This window comes from Saimiri boliviensis, chromosome 17 (assembly GCF_048565385.1).
Source record: "Saimiri boliviensis isolate mSaiBol1 chromosome 17, mSaiBol1.pri, whole genome shotgun sequence".
Lineage (NCBI taxonomy): Eukaryota > Metazoa > Chordata > Mammalia > Primates > Cebidae > Saimiri > Saimiri boliviensis.
The window spans coordinates 8,994,204-9,008,263 of NC_133465.1; the positions used below are offsets into that span (position 1 = coordinate 8,994,204).

General features: G+C 44.4%; 1 protein-coding gene across 10 annotated transcripts in view; it reads right to left on the minus strand.

Moving 5' to 3' along the window:
• MYH10 (myosin heavy chain 10) overlaps positions 1–13,248 on the minus strand; it is a 152,773-nt gene extending 139,525 nt beyond the window's left edge. For 6 of the 10 annotated variants that reach the window (XM_010339847.2, XM_003929228.4, XM_010339846.2 and 3 more), the window contains exons 1-2: positions 12,881–13,011; positions 4,830–5,205 (exon numbers count right to left, since the gene is read on the minus strand). In XM_010339847.2, coding sequence (XP_010338149.1) covers positions 4,830–5,174 — 345 coding nt within the window. In that variant the 5' untranslated portion in view covers positions 5,175–5,205; positions 12,881–13,011. Of the gene's footprint in view, positions 1–4,829; positions 5,206–12,880; positions 13,013–13,147 lie in introns of those variants that run through there. The other 4 variants (XM_010339845.2, XM_010339844.2, XM_039476894.2 and 1 more) reach the window with 3 other exon arrangements.
• Between the last annotated feature and the right edge of the window lie 812 nt (positions 13,249–14,060).

Here is a 14,060-nt window from a genome sequence, read left to right on the forward strand (position 1 = left end):
TGATGGAATACTATGTTTCAACAAAACTGAATAAACTACTCAAACTTTTAAAATTTCAGGGCCTTTTTGCACTCTTAGAAATTATTAAGGACCCCAAAGACCTTTGTTTCACATAAAATATAAAGTTTTACAAATATCTATTTATTCATTCTAAAACAATAAATGCATTACATGTTAACATAAATAACATTTCATTTAGAGAAGAAAACGAGTAACTTGAAGGAGCAAAGAAAAAAAGAAAAAATAACATTTCTTACGAAAAATAACTTTTCATCTCTCAAAACAAAAATGAGAAGAATGGCACTGTTTTATATTTTTGCAAAACTTTTATTGTCCAGCTTAATCGAAAACAGCTCAATTTTCATTTGTTTCTGTATTCAGTCTATTGTAATATGTCATTTTTGTTGAAGCATATGAAGAAAAACAGACTTACAGATACTTAGTTGGAAAAAGAGGAATGGTTTAACAGTCTTTTCAGATAATCGTGGATAGTTATCTTTGATACTACTAAAACTTAACAAGTGATAGTTTCTTAAAGATGAGATGCAATATAGCATCTGAAGCCCTATCTGTGAACTTCTCATATTCCGTTGCATCAAAATCTACTGGTTTATCCTGCGAGTGAAATAAGTCTTTTTACCCATCATACATACATATATACAGTGTTCTCATTTGGAGAACACTGGCTCACTAAATTATGCAAATCTTTCAAATGATGACACTTTACTACACAACATCAAAAAAACTCACTTTCATTATTATCACCATCTATCATATGGAAAAGGTTTTTAGGTATTGACATGCTGTCAAGTTCATGGTGGTAGATACAAGTTTCCTAAAATTCTAATTTTCACATCAAAACTCATTGGCAACAAATACCGTCAGTTGTTTTCTTTGAAGTGACAGGCTTGTTTTGTTCATTTTCAAGTAAACGTCTGCCAAACACCTCTGTGAAACCATAGTTTATCAGCCACTCTATCAAATGAAAAGAGTGCTCTATTTAAAAAGTAGCAAGTTTAGCTTGCAACTCAAATAACTACCCACATGCTCCTCCTCAAGGCAACCATCATATACCAATAGGCATCAGAAGTGCTTTAGGCATACTTACCATTTTGTCACACCGAATATTAAAAAGATGTGTTCCCAAAGGTTGAGATTTAATAAAATCAATTATTTTTCCTGCTTTACCTAGGACATTCTTGAGTGAAACTGCATTTTTTTTTTTTAACTGTCAATAAATGGCAGTGAGGAATAAAATGGTACTAGTGCAGTTTGGTACTAGCATGCTGCCTTTATTCATGATGAGGTGTCAGGAGTTTTATTCATCATTGCTTTTGCACCATCACTACAAATGTCAACAGTGAAAAGGGCTGGTGACATATTGGTATTATCACAAAAATAGTTTTGACCTGTGTGCTCCCCTGAGAGGGTCTCAGGGAAATCATAGGGGATCCAGACCACACTTTGGGAACTACCTAGTTACATCAACATAAAACAATATGAATAAATCTTAAAAATGTAATCCTAAGCCAACAACAACAAAAGACACAAAAGACTACACACTGAGATTCATTTATATAAAAATTCAAAAACAGGCAAAACTAGGCCGGGCGTGGTGGCTCATGCCTATAATCCCAGCACTTTGGGATGTTGAGGTGGGCGGATCACTTGAGATCAGGAGTTTGAGACCAGCCTGGCCAACATGGTGAAACCACATCTCTACTGAAAATACAAAAAATTATCTGGGTGTGGTGGCTTGAGCCTGTAACCCCAGCTACTAGGGAGGCTGAGGCAGGAGAATCTCTTGAACCCGGGAGGTGGAGGTTGCAGTGAGCCGAGGTCGCGCCACTACACTCCAGCCTGGGCGACAGACCAAGACATCATCTCAAACAAAAACAAACACAGGCAAAACTAAACTATGTCATCTAGGGATGCATACTTCTTTGATAAAACACAATGGGAGATTTTTAACATTCTTTTCTCAGTAACTGACAAGCAGACAAAAAGTAGCAAGGCTATGGAAGATACAAACAGTACAATTAAAAAGCTTAATCTAATGGCCATATATAGTACCCTATGTTCAACAATAAGAGAATACACATTCTTTGCAAACACATATAGACCACTCATAAAAACTGACAATATACTACACGAAAAAGTGTCCTATATGAACTATATTCTTTGATTGAAATACAATTATTTAAAAAATCAATAATAATAAAAAGATAACCTTTAAAAATCAACATTTTGAAATTTTACAAATACACTTTTAAGTGGTTCACTGGTTAAAGGAATCATCATAGAAATCAGAAAATATTTACAACTGAAGAATAAAAATAAATACTACATATAGAAACTTGTGATGTGAGCTAAAACAGTATTAGAGAAGACATTTACAGTTTTTAAACTGTTTTATTAGGAAAGAAGATGAAAATGAATAACTTGAGAATTCGGAGGTCAGAGAGAATAAATCCAACAAAAAGGCAAGAAAAGAACCTGCTAGCAACCTAATTTGTTTAGATAAATTTATATCTCATCTATAGAAATATGTCCAAAAAAGTCCTACCCAAGTTATGCTAATATTTATCTATATCATTGTGTCTCAACTGATCAGCTCAACTGGCTGGTTCATTCCAAAGCCCAGTATCTATTAATCACAATGCAAGCAATTATGCCTCTCCCCAACCCCATCCTCTTAATGGGAGAGTCTTCTTTAGAGTCACATTCTCCAACTAGAACCCTAAGAACCCTTTCTCCACCCAACTAATTGAAGATATGATCTTCCCAAAGCCCCACCTCTGCTTGTGACCTTGAGACTTTGAGGAAAAACTCAGATTCTCCTGCAAAAGGAGGCTGTGCTTTGAAAAGAAACTTGGAAGTTCACTGGGGTCATCTGTGAGTTAAGTTGGAAAAAAATCCAACAAACTCAGTCAGTAAGTGATAACTGTAAAATCTCTGAATTATGTGGATTGGCTGCAAAACAAAAACAAAGCAAAACAAAGCAACTGTCCTTTCTTTCATTCCTTTTCTACTTAGCTCCCTTTGCAGGTACCTCCAACTGCCAGTGTGGGGAATCAAGGTGAAGGCTGGCAGAAAGGCAGCCTGGCTCCTCTCCACACTACACAGCTTTTGATGGTGACATCACATTTCCATACCTGCACAATGTATTGCAATGGGCTTCCTTTGAAACCATTCTACCTCTCAAATCTTACATGTCGACATTACAATCTGAACACAACCTCCCAATTTTGCAGTTTTCTCATTCCTTCACCCCCATTATCCCTGTTCATCAACATTCTTAAAACCTCCAGGCCTTGATCCATCAGCCCCCTCCCATCCAGACTCCCATTCCTATGGAACGAGGGCTCCAAAGACGGCCACTGAATCCCCTTCTCACTGTGGTAGCAGTGGAGATCCAAAGCCCCCCACACTGGGGCACTCCCACAGTCTGGCAAAATCACACAGCCAGACAAAACTGCAGTCACCCTACCTGTGGTTATTCAGTCTCAGCTGGATGCTCAATGTCACTCTCCAGTTGCTTTCTCATCCCTGGCTTAGACTGATTGGAAAAGGGTTGTTCCTAAGCCTTTCCCTTCTCCTCAAGCCACTGTTCCAACCCTGTGGCCTCTTACTCTCCTAGCTCACAGAGAAGAAAATAAGGGAGATCCATCAGGCTTGGCTGAAACCACTTTGGCAAAGGTCATGAATGAATCATTCTTTTCTCAGCTTTTCTCATGGCTAGCTGCCTCCCACCAGTCAGACTCTAGCTCAAATGCTACCTTCACAAACAGCCCTTCACTGACCCATCGTAGAAAGCTATTTTCCTACTTACTCTCTCCATTGCCCTATTTCATTTCCTCATCAGACATTTCACAAAGGCAGAGACCCGGCCTGTCTTCTTCACTGCACTATCCCCAGCACCTACTGCACAGAGGGTGCTTAATATATAGTCCTTAAACTAATTCTGTGGGAAAACTAGCTCTGATTTACTGAAGTTTTGAATTATTCATGAGCTTCAGTTGCACTGTCCTTGTGTAAAATTCAACAACCCTTTTCCAATTTCAAACCATGATCATCAACTTTTCTCCCTACTTCCCTTCATTGTCAGTTTAAGTCTTATACATGCCATCTACTTCAATCATTGCCACCTCTGTCTACAATCCCCTCAAATCTATTTTTTCATTCTAGATTTTTTTTGGTATCTGGCTTACATTTTTTCTCTCTACCTTATCCCTTATTATTTTCGATAACTTCTTCTACATGGTCAGTGACACAGTCAGTGACTGCAACATATATGTCAGCTGCTAACTATAGGACAACCCGAGACAGCCTCAATCTTACCCTGAACTATTTCCTCTTAAAAATCTCAGCATTCGTCTTTCCTACTTCTATATCTAGTGAAGGTGTCCATTGAAATTTCTAAGCTTACAGTCCCTCTACTTTATATTCTTGGGTATGCACGTGATTTTCTACTGTTTTGCTGCCTGTATCCTATTAATACAATTCTCTTTGCCTTATTAAACCTTCTAGTCTTCCTGCTACATGCTCTCTCCCACCTTATTATAGGCTCCAGAGCACCACTACGAAAGTCTTCAAATATCATTTTATTATATGTAATTGCAAACTGTATTATTTAAATTGAATGTGTTAAGATTCAAAGAAAAGCAAGACTTGGGTAAGCAAGCAACAAATCTTTCTATCTTGAAGAGAAATAGAAATGTTAAACAGAGAGTTTAGGTATTCCATATTCTCATTTGATTATGGCAAGATGTATAATTTACATAATTCCTAGCCACCACTTCACATGATTATTTGGAAGAAATACTTACGTAGATAAGTCCTGAATAGTAGCGATCCTTCAGATTATGTAAAACGGAAGCTTCATTCAAGCATGTCAATTCTGCCATATCCTCCACCTTGGAAAACTTAGGTGGGTTCATCTTCTGAATATCATCTTTGTTGACCATCGCTTTCTTTCCATTCTCTGCCAACTCCACCATAACTTCATCTCCCCGTTCTTCTTTGATACTAGCTGCCTCAAAACCATGGCGTTCTGATGGAATCCACACTAGCTTCTTAGCTGTCCAATCAGCTTGAGTGGCAGGGTTGTAGATGACAGCCCTGTCCACAAAGAGATACCTCTCTGGATCCTCAAGTCCAGTTCTCTGTGCCATTGTAAATGGAAGGATCCAAGAGCAACAGCCTCTAGGAGAAGAGGAAGAGGGCAAAGTTAGATGTTTAAGAAATATAAATGAATTTACAGGTTTTTCTTTTAGATTAAGCACTAACTCTGTGTTAAGGAGCTGGGGTATACCTCTTTGCAGCCATACTAACCGAGTTTCCAAGGTAAATGTCAGGGATGACCACAAATTATGACTCTGGTTGTCTGATGGGTTTGCCCTCAATTACTGAGGGCTGAAAAAAAAAAAAAAAAAAAAGCAGAAGAAAAGGGGCAAAGTTACAGGTTGACCTTTTTTTTTTTTAATTCATCTCCTCTTTCACCCTCACCAGAAATTAAACAGGGAGTTAGAAGGGAAAAAAAAAAAAGGCCGGGCGCGGTGGCTCAAGCTTGTAATCCCAGCACTTTGGGAGGCCGAGGCGGGTGGATCACAAGGTCGAGAGATCGAGACCATCCTGGTCAACTTGGTGAAACCCCGTCTCTACTAAAAATACAAAAAATTAGCTGGGCATGGTGGCGTGTGCCTGTAATCCCAGCTACTCAGGAGGCTGAGGCAGGAGAATTGCCTGAACCCAGGAGGCGGAGGTTGTGGTGAGCCGAGATTGCGCCATTGCACTCCAGCCTGGGTAACAAGAGCGAAACTCCGTCTCAAAAAAAACAAAAAAAAAAAAAGAAGGGGAAAAAAAAAAACAAAAAAAAAACAAACACAGATGGATTATAAAAGGTTCATAAAGTAGTACCAGAATTAATATGCCCACAAGGAAATAGATACAAAAACGCATGATTGTCAGAAGAGTAAAGAATCTAAAGAATCTAAAACATGCCTCCCATTCTAACCTCAGATAACAGACTTAACGCTCTTCTTATGAATACCCCAAATTAGTCTCCCGATAGCTTTTCTACGGCCCCATGAGGTCTCAATGTAATCAACTGGGGCCATAAAAGACCAGCATAACTTGGCTTCACACAACAGCCTTTCAAATTTGTCATGGTAGCTGTTCAGGCCTCCATTCCCACCCAGCAGCTACTCCACCCCTCATTCATCAACACTCCTTCTCCTGCCTGATCTTCCGCCTAAAAGACTCCAACATGCTTGTCTTCCCTCTAAAGTGTGTGGTCAAGAAGCAAACATCGTAGCCCAGATATGGTCTGACCAGTGCAGAAGAAAAAGGACCCTTCTACAATCTTGGCCACACTGAGGAAAGTACTGGTTCTGTGACATTTGCAATTAATGCATCTCAAGACCTAGTTGTTTACTTAGCACCCATTTACCATTGACTCACAAAAGGCTGGCAGAGAAAGCTCCATCACTCTGTGGCTAAGCTACGTCCCCCCCTCTACTTGTGCACTGGCTTTTTGAACCAAATGGCAGGATCTTACATCCATAACTCATCTTTCTGATGTGACTCATCATGACTGGCTGACAGGATCTTTTTGGGATTTGATACCAACTTAAAACATTTTTGCTGTTACTCCAAATTACAGGTTATTAAAAATTTCATAGGCATGGTTTCCATGACTTAATTCAAATCAACAGAAGAAGCCAACTGAGTGCCTACTCTTGCTCTATCAAATCCCCACTTCTCCCCTCCTTCCACTCCATTCCTCCAGCCAAAATGCTAGGGGTTCATTGGAGGCAAGAGGAAATCATAAAGTAGTCTAAGGTTGTTAAGAGGTTCTTGAGTCCATCAGCTAATCTCAAATTCAATGAAATCCCTGAAATGGTATAAAAATATTATGCACTTAGTGTGTGTGTATATGTGCTATAACTTTCTCTAGATTCTAAAGGGCTCTATCTGTATCCTAAAAGATAATCACTGATAGTAGTTACACATTCCAGCCCTTTAACCCCTAATAATAATTTGCTGGAATCGGCCGGGTGCAGTGGCTCACTCCTGTAATCCTAGCACTTTGGGAGGCCAAGGTGGGTGGATCACCTGAGGTCAGGAGTTCTAGACCAGCTTAGCTGACATGGGGAAATTCTGTCTCCACTAAAAATACCAAAAACTTAGTCAGGCGTGGTGGCGAGTGCCTGTAATCCCAGCTACTCAGGAGGCTGAGACAGGAGAATTGCTCGAGCCTGGAAGGCGGAGGTTGTAGTAAGCTGAGATCATGCCACTGAACTCCAGCCTGGACGACAGAGCAAGACTAGCCTCAAAAACAAACAAACAAACAAACAAAAATAAATTTAAAAAAATAATTTACTAGAACCAAATAGCTAAGATTCTTCAGAAATTACCGTTACAATGTAATGCATTATAAACACTCACCCTCTAGAGTAGCGGCTGTCAAATTCTGGCATGCATTTGCACCACCTAGAGGGTTTACTAAAATACAGATTGCTGTGTTCTATCCCAGAGTTCCTGGTTTAGTCGGTATAGGGTAGAGCCTGAGAAGTTTTTATTTGTTTTTTGAGATAGAGTTTCACTCTGCTGCCCAGGCTGACATGATCTCGGCTCACTGCAACCTCCACCTCCCAGGTTCAAGTGATTCTCCTGCCTCAGCCTCCCAAGCAGCTGGGATTACAGGAGACTGCCACCACGCCCAGCTGATTTTTGTATTTTTAGTACAGACAGGGTTTCACCATGTTGGCTAGGCGGGTCCTGAACTCCTGACCTCAAGTGATCCGCCTACCTCAGCCTCCCAAAGTGCTAGGATTACAAGAGTGAGCTACCATGCCCAGCCTGAACCTGAGAATTTGCATTTCTTTTCTTTTCTTTCTTTCTTTTTTTTTGTTTTTGAGACGGAGTCTTGCTCTGTTACCCAGGCTGGAGTGCAATGATGTAATCTCAGCTCACTGTAACCTCTGCCTCCCAGGCTCCAGTGATTCTCCTGCCTCAGCCTCCCGAGTAGCTGGGATTACAGGCACACACCACTATGCCCAGCTAATTTTTGCATTTCTAGTACAGATAAGGTTTCACCATGTTGGCCAGGCTGGTGTTGAACTCCTGACCTCAGGTGATCCACCCACCACAGCCTCCCAAATTGCTGGGATTACGAGCCACTGCGTCCAGCCTGAGTCTGAGAATTTGCATTTCTAACAAGTTCCCAGATGCTGCTGCCACTGCTGGTCCCTGGCCACATTTGACAACCATTGCTCCAAAGTTCTGTGGTTGCCATGGTGAGCCACTGCTACCAACAGGTATGTTAGAGTAGAAAAAGAGGTCGAAAATCAAATTCTAGACTAATTAATAACAATTTAAATAATATGCTGATGTCTTCAAGGTTATAGACCTGGATAAAACAAAAATCGCAAAATAAGATGAAACCAAAAAAAAAAAAAACACGCAAACGTGATTATTATGAAAACTTCTATACAAGTATAATTGTTAATATATTTTATACCTAAACTTGCATTAGTCTTCTAAGGCATCCTCGTGGGAGAGAGTGCAATACAGAAAACATTCATGGGTACACGAACATTCTGAATAATAGTTTCAAAAGCCCTTTACCTCTAGGGGCTGGTCTAATAACACTATTAACAGGTCTTCTCTTTCCAACTTAAACACTGCACACTGGTAAGAAGGACAGGCAGGAGGGCTCACACCTGTAATCCCAGCACTTTGGGAGGCTGAGGTGGGAAGATCATTTGAGCCCAGGAGGGAGAGACTGCAGTGAGCAGAGATTACAGCACTGCACTCCAGCCTGAGCAACAGAATGAGACCCTGTCTCAAAATAATAACAAGTAAAATAAAACTTAAAAAAAAGAAGAAAGGAGGCATGACTTGGATGTGGGAAACATCCTAGATAAATCTGAAGTCAAATAATAGGATACACACTCTACCTTTCAGAAGGACAGAATCTATTAAAAGAAAATATCCAACTATAACAAAATATAACAAGTTACTATTCTTATCAGGTATAAAGTGCATATCCTACAGAGCACTTAAGAAACTGTCTTGCTGTCATTAGACATGCACACACTTCTTTAATTTTACATTGGACATGTAATTAAATGCTTAAATTTAGCAGGTGACTATAAATTAAAATAATTTAACAAATAACCTCTAGAACAGGTCTAGAAAAAGTAGATCATATCTCTTAAAATTATTTTATCAAACTGGGACATCTTAAATTTACAGTAGTTTTTCTAGGTGGGGAAATGCTTACAATTTAATTTTTTTTCAACCAAATTAAGAACACAAAAGTGTAATTACACAGCATGTTCCCAATTTTGTGGGGAAAATTACATACACACTTTTTTTTTTTTTTTAATGGAACAAATACTCACTGGGTCTTTACTGGGTAGTAGGATTACCAATTGCTTTCACTTTTCGAGATTCTTCTCCAACTAAACACTATGAGAATAGTTGTCTGTTCCTTACTGTATCTTGAGCATTTTATCTAGTCCCTGATATATAAGAGGGGATCTGTACCTACTGATCAATATTTACCTGAATGTTCCCAATCCTCATAGTGAAATTGAACTTCTCCACAACCAAAACCTATTATTCCTTCAACTCCTGACCCAAATGCCATCCTTTCAGAAGTTCTTTTCAGGTCAATGTAGCAATTTAATCCTTTTCTCCTCCTAACATTTTGTACTGTTCTCCTGACTTTCTTCTTACCCTACCCTGCACCAGAGGGCTTTGCAGGTGGTAACTGCTCACATTATTGTTTAACTGATAGAGTTCATGAGACCATTGAAGATATTTTGTTTAGTTTAATTCTTCAATTGTGATTGTCAAATACATTTATTTCACTCCATTGTATATTTGGTACCCAGCATGGATAATAACTGGAGTTTAACAGTGTACCACTCACCAGTGCTTTGCTTTGCTGAAAGGACAACATTATGATTTTTTAAACAGCAGATACCATTGTCATATATCACTAATTAAGGCCAGCCACTATTCTAGGAGGTATACATATAAAAGCCCTTAATCCTCGCAACAGCCCTATGAGGTAGGTACTATTAATATCTCCATTTTACGGATGTGGAATCTGAGGTATAGAGAAAGCCAATCACCAGCCCAAGGGCACATAGCTAATAAGGAGCAGAGCTGGGATTAAATTCAGAGTTCAGCTCCAGAGTACATGCTACAGTGATGGAAGGTGACATGGAGGAAATTTTGAAGGGCATGTAGTGTACAATGCTATATACTACCTTTCTACTAAATAAAAACCCAATCAATTATGGTTTAAAAAGTATAGGCTTAGCCAATGAATAATCTGGCAAAGATTTTATATTTTACAGAAATACCCACAACTTAGGGAAAATAAGGATAAACAGGAATATTTTTGTTAGCAGACATAAAGTCAGTCAGAAGGATACTGGTGTCATCTGAAATTGCTGCCCAATTATAATGAAATCATCTAACTGTGTATGAATTAGCCCCCTACAGAGCCGAAGTTCCCATCCCTCAGTGGTTTGAAACACACACCCCTGGGGCTCCACCCCCAGGTCATTTTTCACTTCCAATGAAATGCTACCCAGCAAACTTTTCAACCCCCTCCCAGCCCCTACTATAAGTGTGGACAGAGGCAAACAATTCAATTTTATGAATAGCCTGCATATAGAAAGGCAAACAAGAAGGATGGATAAATTAGCCACGACAGAGCATCCATCTATAACAGATGAGCTAAAACAGAACTGTCCCAATTTGTGTACTGCTGCCATGGGGTCACTTGTATTACAAGGGCAGGACAAGTCTGCTAATGTATTAAAATTCTGCTTAACCCAATGATCACAAACACGAACCAAACGCAAAAGGCCACTATTGCTACTCATGGCCTGCCCCATCTCCCAATTAATATCTCTATACTGTGTTAAATATTTCCAAAACTAGAATCCAACGCCAGGAACTTTTAATTCCTCATATGTGATAACAAAGTACATAAATCGCTGAAGCATATAGTCTTCCACCCTACAACGTGCCCTTCAAAATTTCCTCCATCTCACCTTCCATCCCGGCTGCCTTCATTGTAATGATTTCCCTAAGGAGCCCAAATGAAAAGCCAGGCTCTCAGGGGTCACATCCTTCTGCTGCCAAAGCTCTTGCTATATCGCACAATTACACCATATGCTTTCCCCAGATAAGGACGGGGAAGAACTGAATTTAAGATGTAGAAGTAGGGAGATGCATAAAATGGCCACTTTTCCAGAACCCGAGACAGACTGGGCATAATTAAACATCAAAAGCAAGGGACTCAAAGAAGAATTAATAAAGGCAGATTGATGAAGGAGCTAAAACAATAAATAGATTATAAAGTTTTCCAGAGTGAGATACTATCAAGAATAATTAAACGTGACTCAAAGAATCCTCAGTTTCAACGTTAAAAAACAAAATCTCAGCAAAGCCAAAGTATTATGTTTGGTATTACATTATTCAGCGAAAACAGCAGTCTTTGTTTCATCTGCAGTCTGCATCTACCCCGCCTGCTTTCCCCTACCCCACCCCAGCCCACCCCACCCCCTTCCATCCACCGCAGTGATCTTGAAGGGAGCTGCAGAGCTAAGAAACAGAGATAACGGCTGGAGGCAGAGGCCACGTTACCCAAATCTCTCCAGCCCTGGTCTGACCCGCCGAGTCGCCAACCTCCTTCCTAAGGCCCTAGTTCCAAGCAGGCCTGGCTGGGGGCCTCCCGCGTCCCAGGGCCGAATCCGCCCACCACAGGCCCACAAAGCCCCCGCAAATGCCAGGACTCCGCGGCTTCAACTTCCCTCCGACCCAATTCCAGTCCGATTTTATGGGATCAGGGTGTGACTCCCGACTGCAGAAGGCAATGAAGAGGCTGCGGCGAGCCATGCCCAGCTCGCTTACACAATAAAGGGATCCCGAGACAAGGACTGACCCTCCCCCCGGCCGTCCTGCTGCAGCGCGCCCCGCCACATTTCCCGCCTCGCCCCCCCACAAACCGCTCGGGCCTCGCCGGGCGTCCACCCCCGGCCTAGGCGCTCCACGGAGGGCGCGGCAGGACGCCCCCCTCCCGTGCTCCTTCCCCTGCGTCGGCGGAGTCCGACCCTCCCCAGGCCCGCGGCCGGCTCCGGAGCCCCTCACCCGCCGCGCGCTCCCCCGGCCGCGCAGAGCTTCTGCCCTCCGGTTCCTCCACCTACGGGTCTGGCGCGCGCCGCCAGCCTTCCAAGCCCTCGGTGAACCCCTCTAGCGCTCAGAGGGGCCCGGTCCCGCCGGGTCTAACCCACCCAGCAACCCACTCAGGGGCCCTTCCTGTCCAGCGAGCCCCCACCGCCGGGACTGCGCTTTCCAGCCCCACTAGAATCCCCTCCCCTCCTGGGAAGCAGACACTGGCTCGCGGGGCACGCCGAGACCTCCGCCGGGACACTAGCTCCCCGACTTCGCGCCCCCAGGGATTCCACATACCGAAGACCTGGTCCTCACGTCCCCACCCCAAGATCTCCATCCCCAGCCCCCCAGGGGTCGCCCTCCTGCACACCCAGGCCCCGATCCCAGTAGGGGTCTCGAAAGGACCTCATTCCCCGCCCCTCCAGGAGTCTCTCCATCTCCACCCACTGGGGTCCCATTGCCCCCCCGCCCAGGACCCTGCTCAAGCGAACCTAAGGTCCCCCCAGCACAAACCGTACAGCTGAGAAGTCCCTCTGTCTTCCCCAGCTCCCGCCTCGGCCCCGTTCCTGCCCTCCAGAGCCGCCCGGGCCCCTCAGCCCGGGATCCATCACTCCCTCCACAAACTGTCCCCGCACCCTGGGCCGTGCACTCGGACCCGGGCAGCCGCATCTCTCACCTTCAGCCGAAGATGGTGGCGCCGGCGCACGTCCCCAGCAGCGACCACAGATCCAGCGCCTCAGTCCCAAACCCACCGCTGCCTCCGCCGGGCTCCTTTAGCACTGCTGCTCGAGGCTGCCCCACCCACCCCCACCCTCATTGGGCCAGCTCCACGCCCATCACCGCCGCCCCCAGACCCACTGGTCGGTTTGCGCGCCCATCTCCAAGGGAAGACGTTAGCAACCCGAACGAAGCTACCTTCCCGAGCTCGGCTCCCTCCACCCACCTGGAATGATGCTCATTGGCTCCCGCTCCTAGCCCAGGCCACTAAGACCACAATCTCATAGGCTGGCTCTTACGCCCGTCATAGGCTCCGGGAGGTGCGGCCGGGGCAGTGGCGCGCGATTGGCTGGCTCGTGCGTAGATGGACAGCTGAGACTGGCTGGGAGCCCAGAGATCCCGCGAAGCGGCGGGTGCGGACCCTGCGGCAGCAGGCGCGCTGCACTGACACCGCTGTGCGGACCGCGGGGCAGGTGGACCGCGGCAGGAGCTCCGCGCTTCGACTGCTCGCTCCTCGTCCTAGCGTCGGGCAGCTGCCGCAGCACTCTCCAGCGCCCTGTCGCCCCCTCTGCTTGCGGCGGCTGGCATCTACCGCAGCGGGACGGGGTTCCACCGCGGAATCGCGGGCCCCCTGCGCTGCCTGCAGGGGCGGGGCGGAGCGCGGTCCAGAGCCCTGACGTCAGCCCGGGAGCTGCGCGGGGTGGGGGCCGAGTCGCTGCGACTCACCTGCAGTGGGGGAGGGAACGCGGGGGAGGGCACCGCTCCGCCCATGCGCACAGGCCTTGCCTGGGCTCCCGCCGCACGCCGCGCTGCGGTCGCTGTCCCGACCCGGGCCCCAGGCTGACTCTGCAGGGTCGGCCAGGCACCGGACACTGTCCTCCAAGGCCGCAGTTTTGGTGTTGGGGCGAGAGGCTCTCCTGCCCATTCTCCAGGCAAGGCTGAGATTCCAGAAGATGAGAAGAGAACCGACCTTGGAGAGAAGACTTGGAAGAAACTTTATTCACATTCATTCACTCGTTCATTTGCTCCTGCATTTATTCATCAGAGCTCCCTACGTGAGAGGGGTTGTGAGAGGTTCTTAGGAATGTAAAGCTGGGTTCCTGCAGCGCTGTCATATCCTCTTGGGCCTATGAAAACGT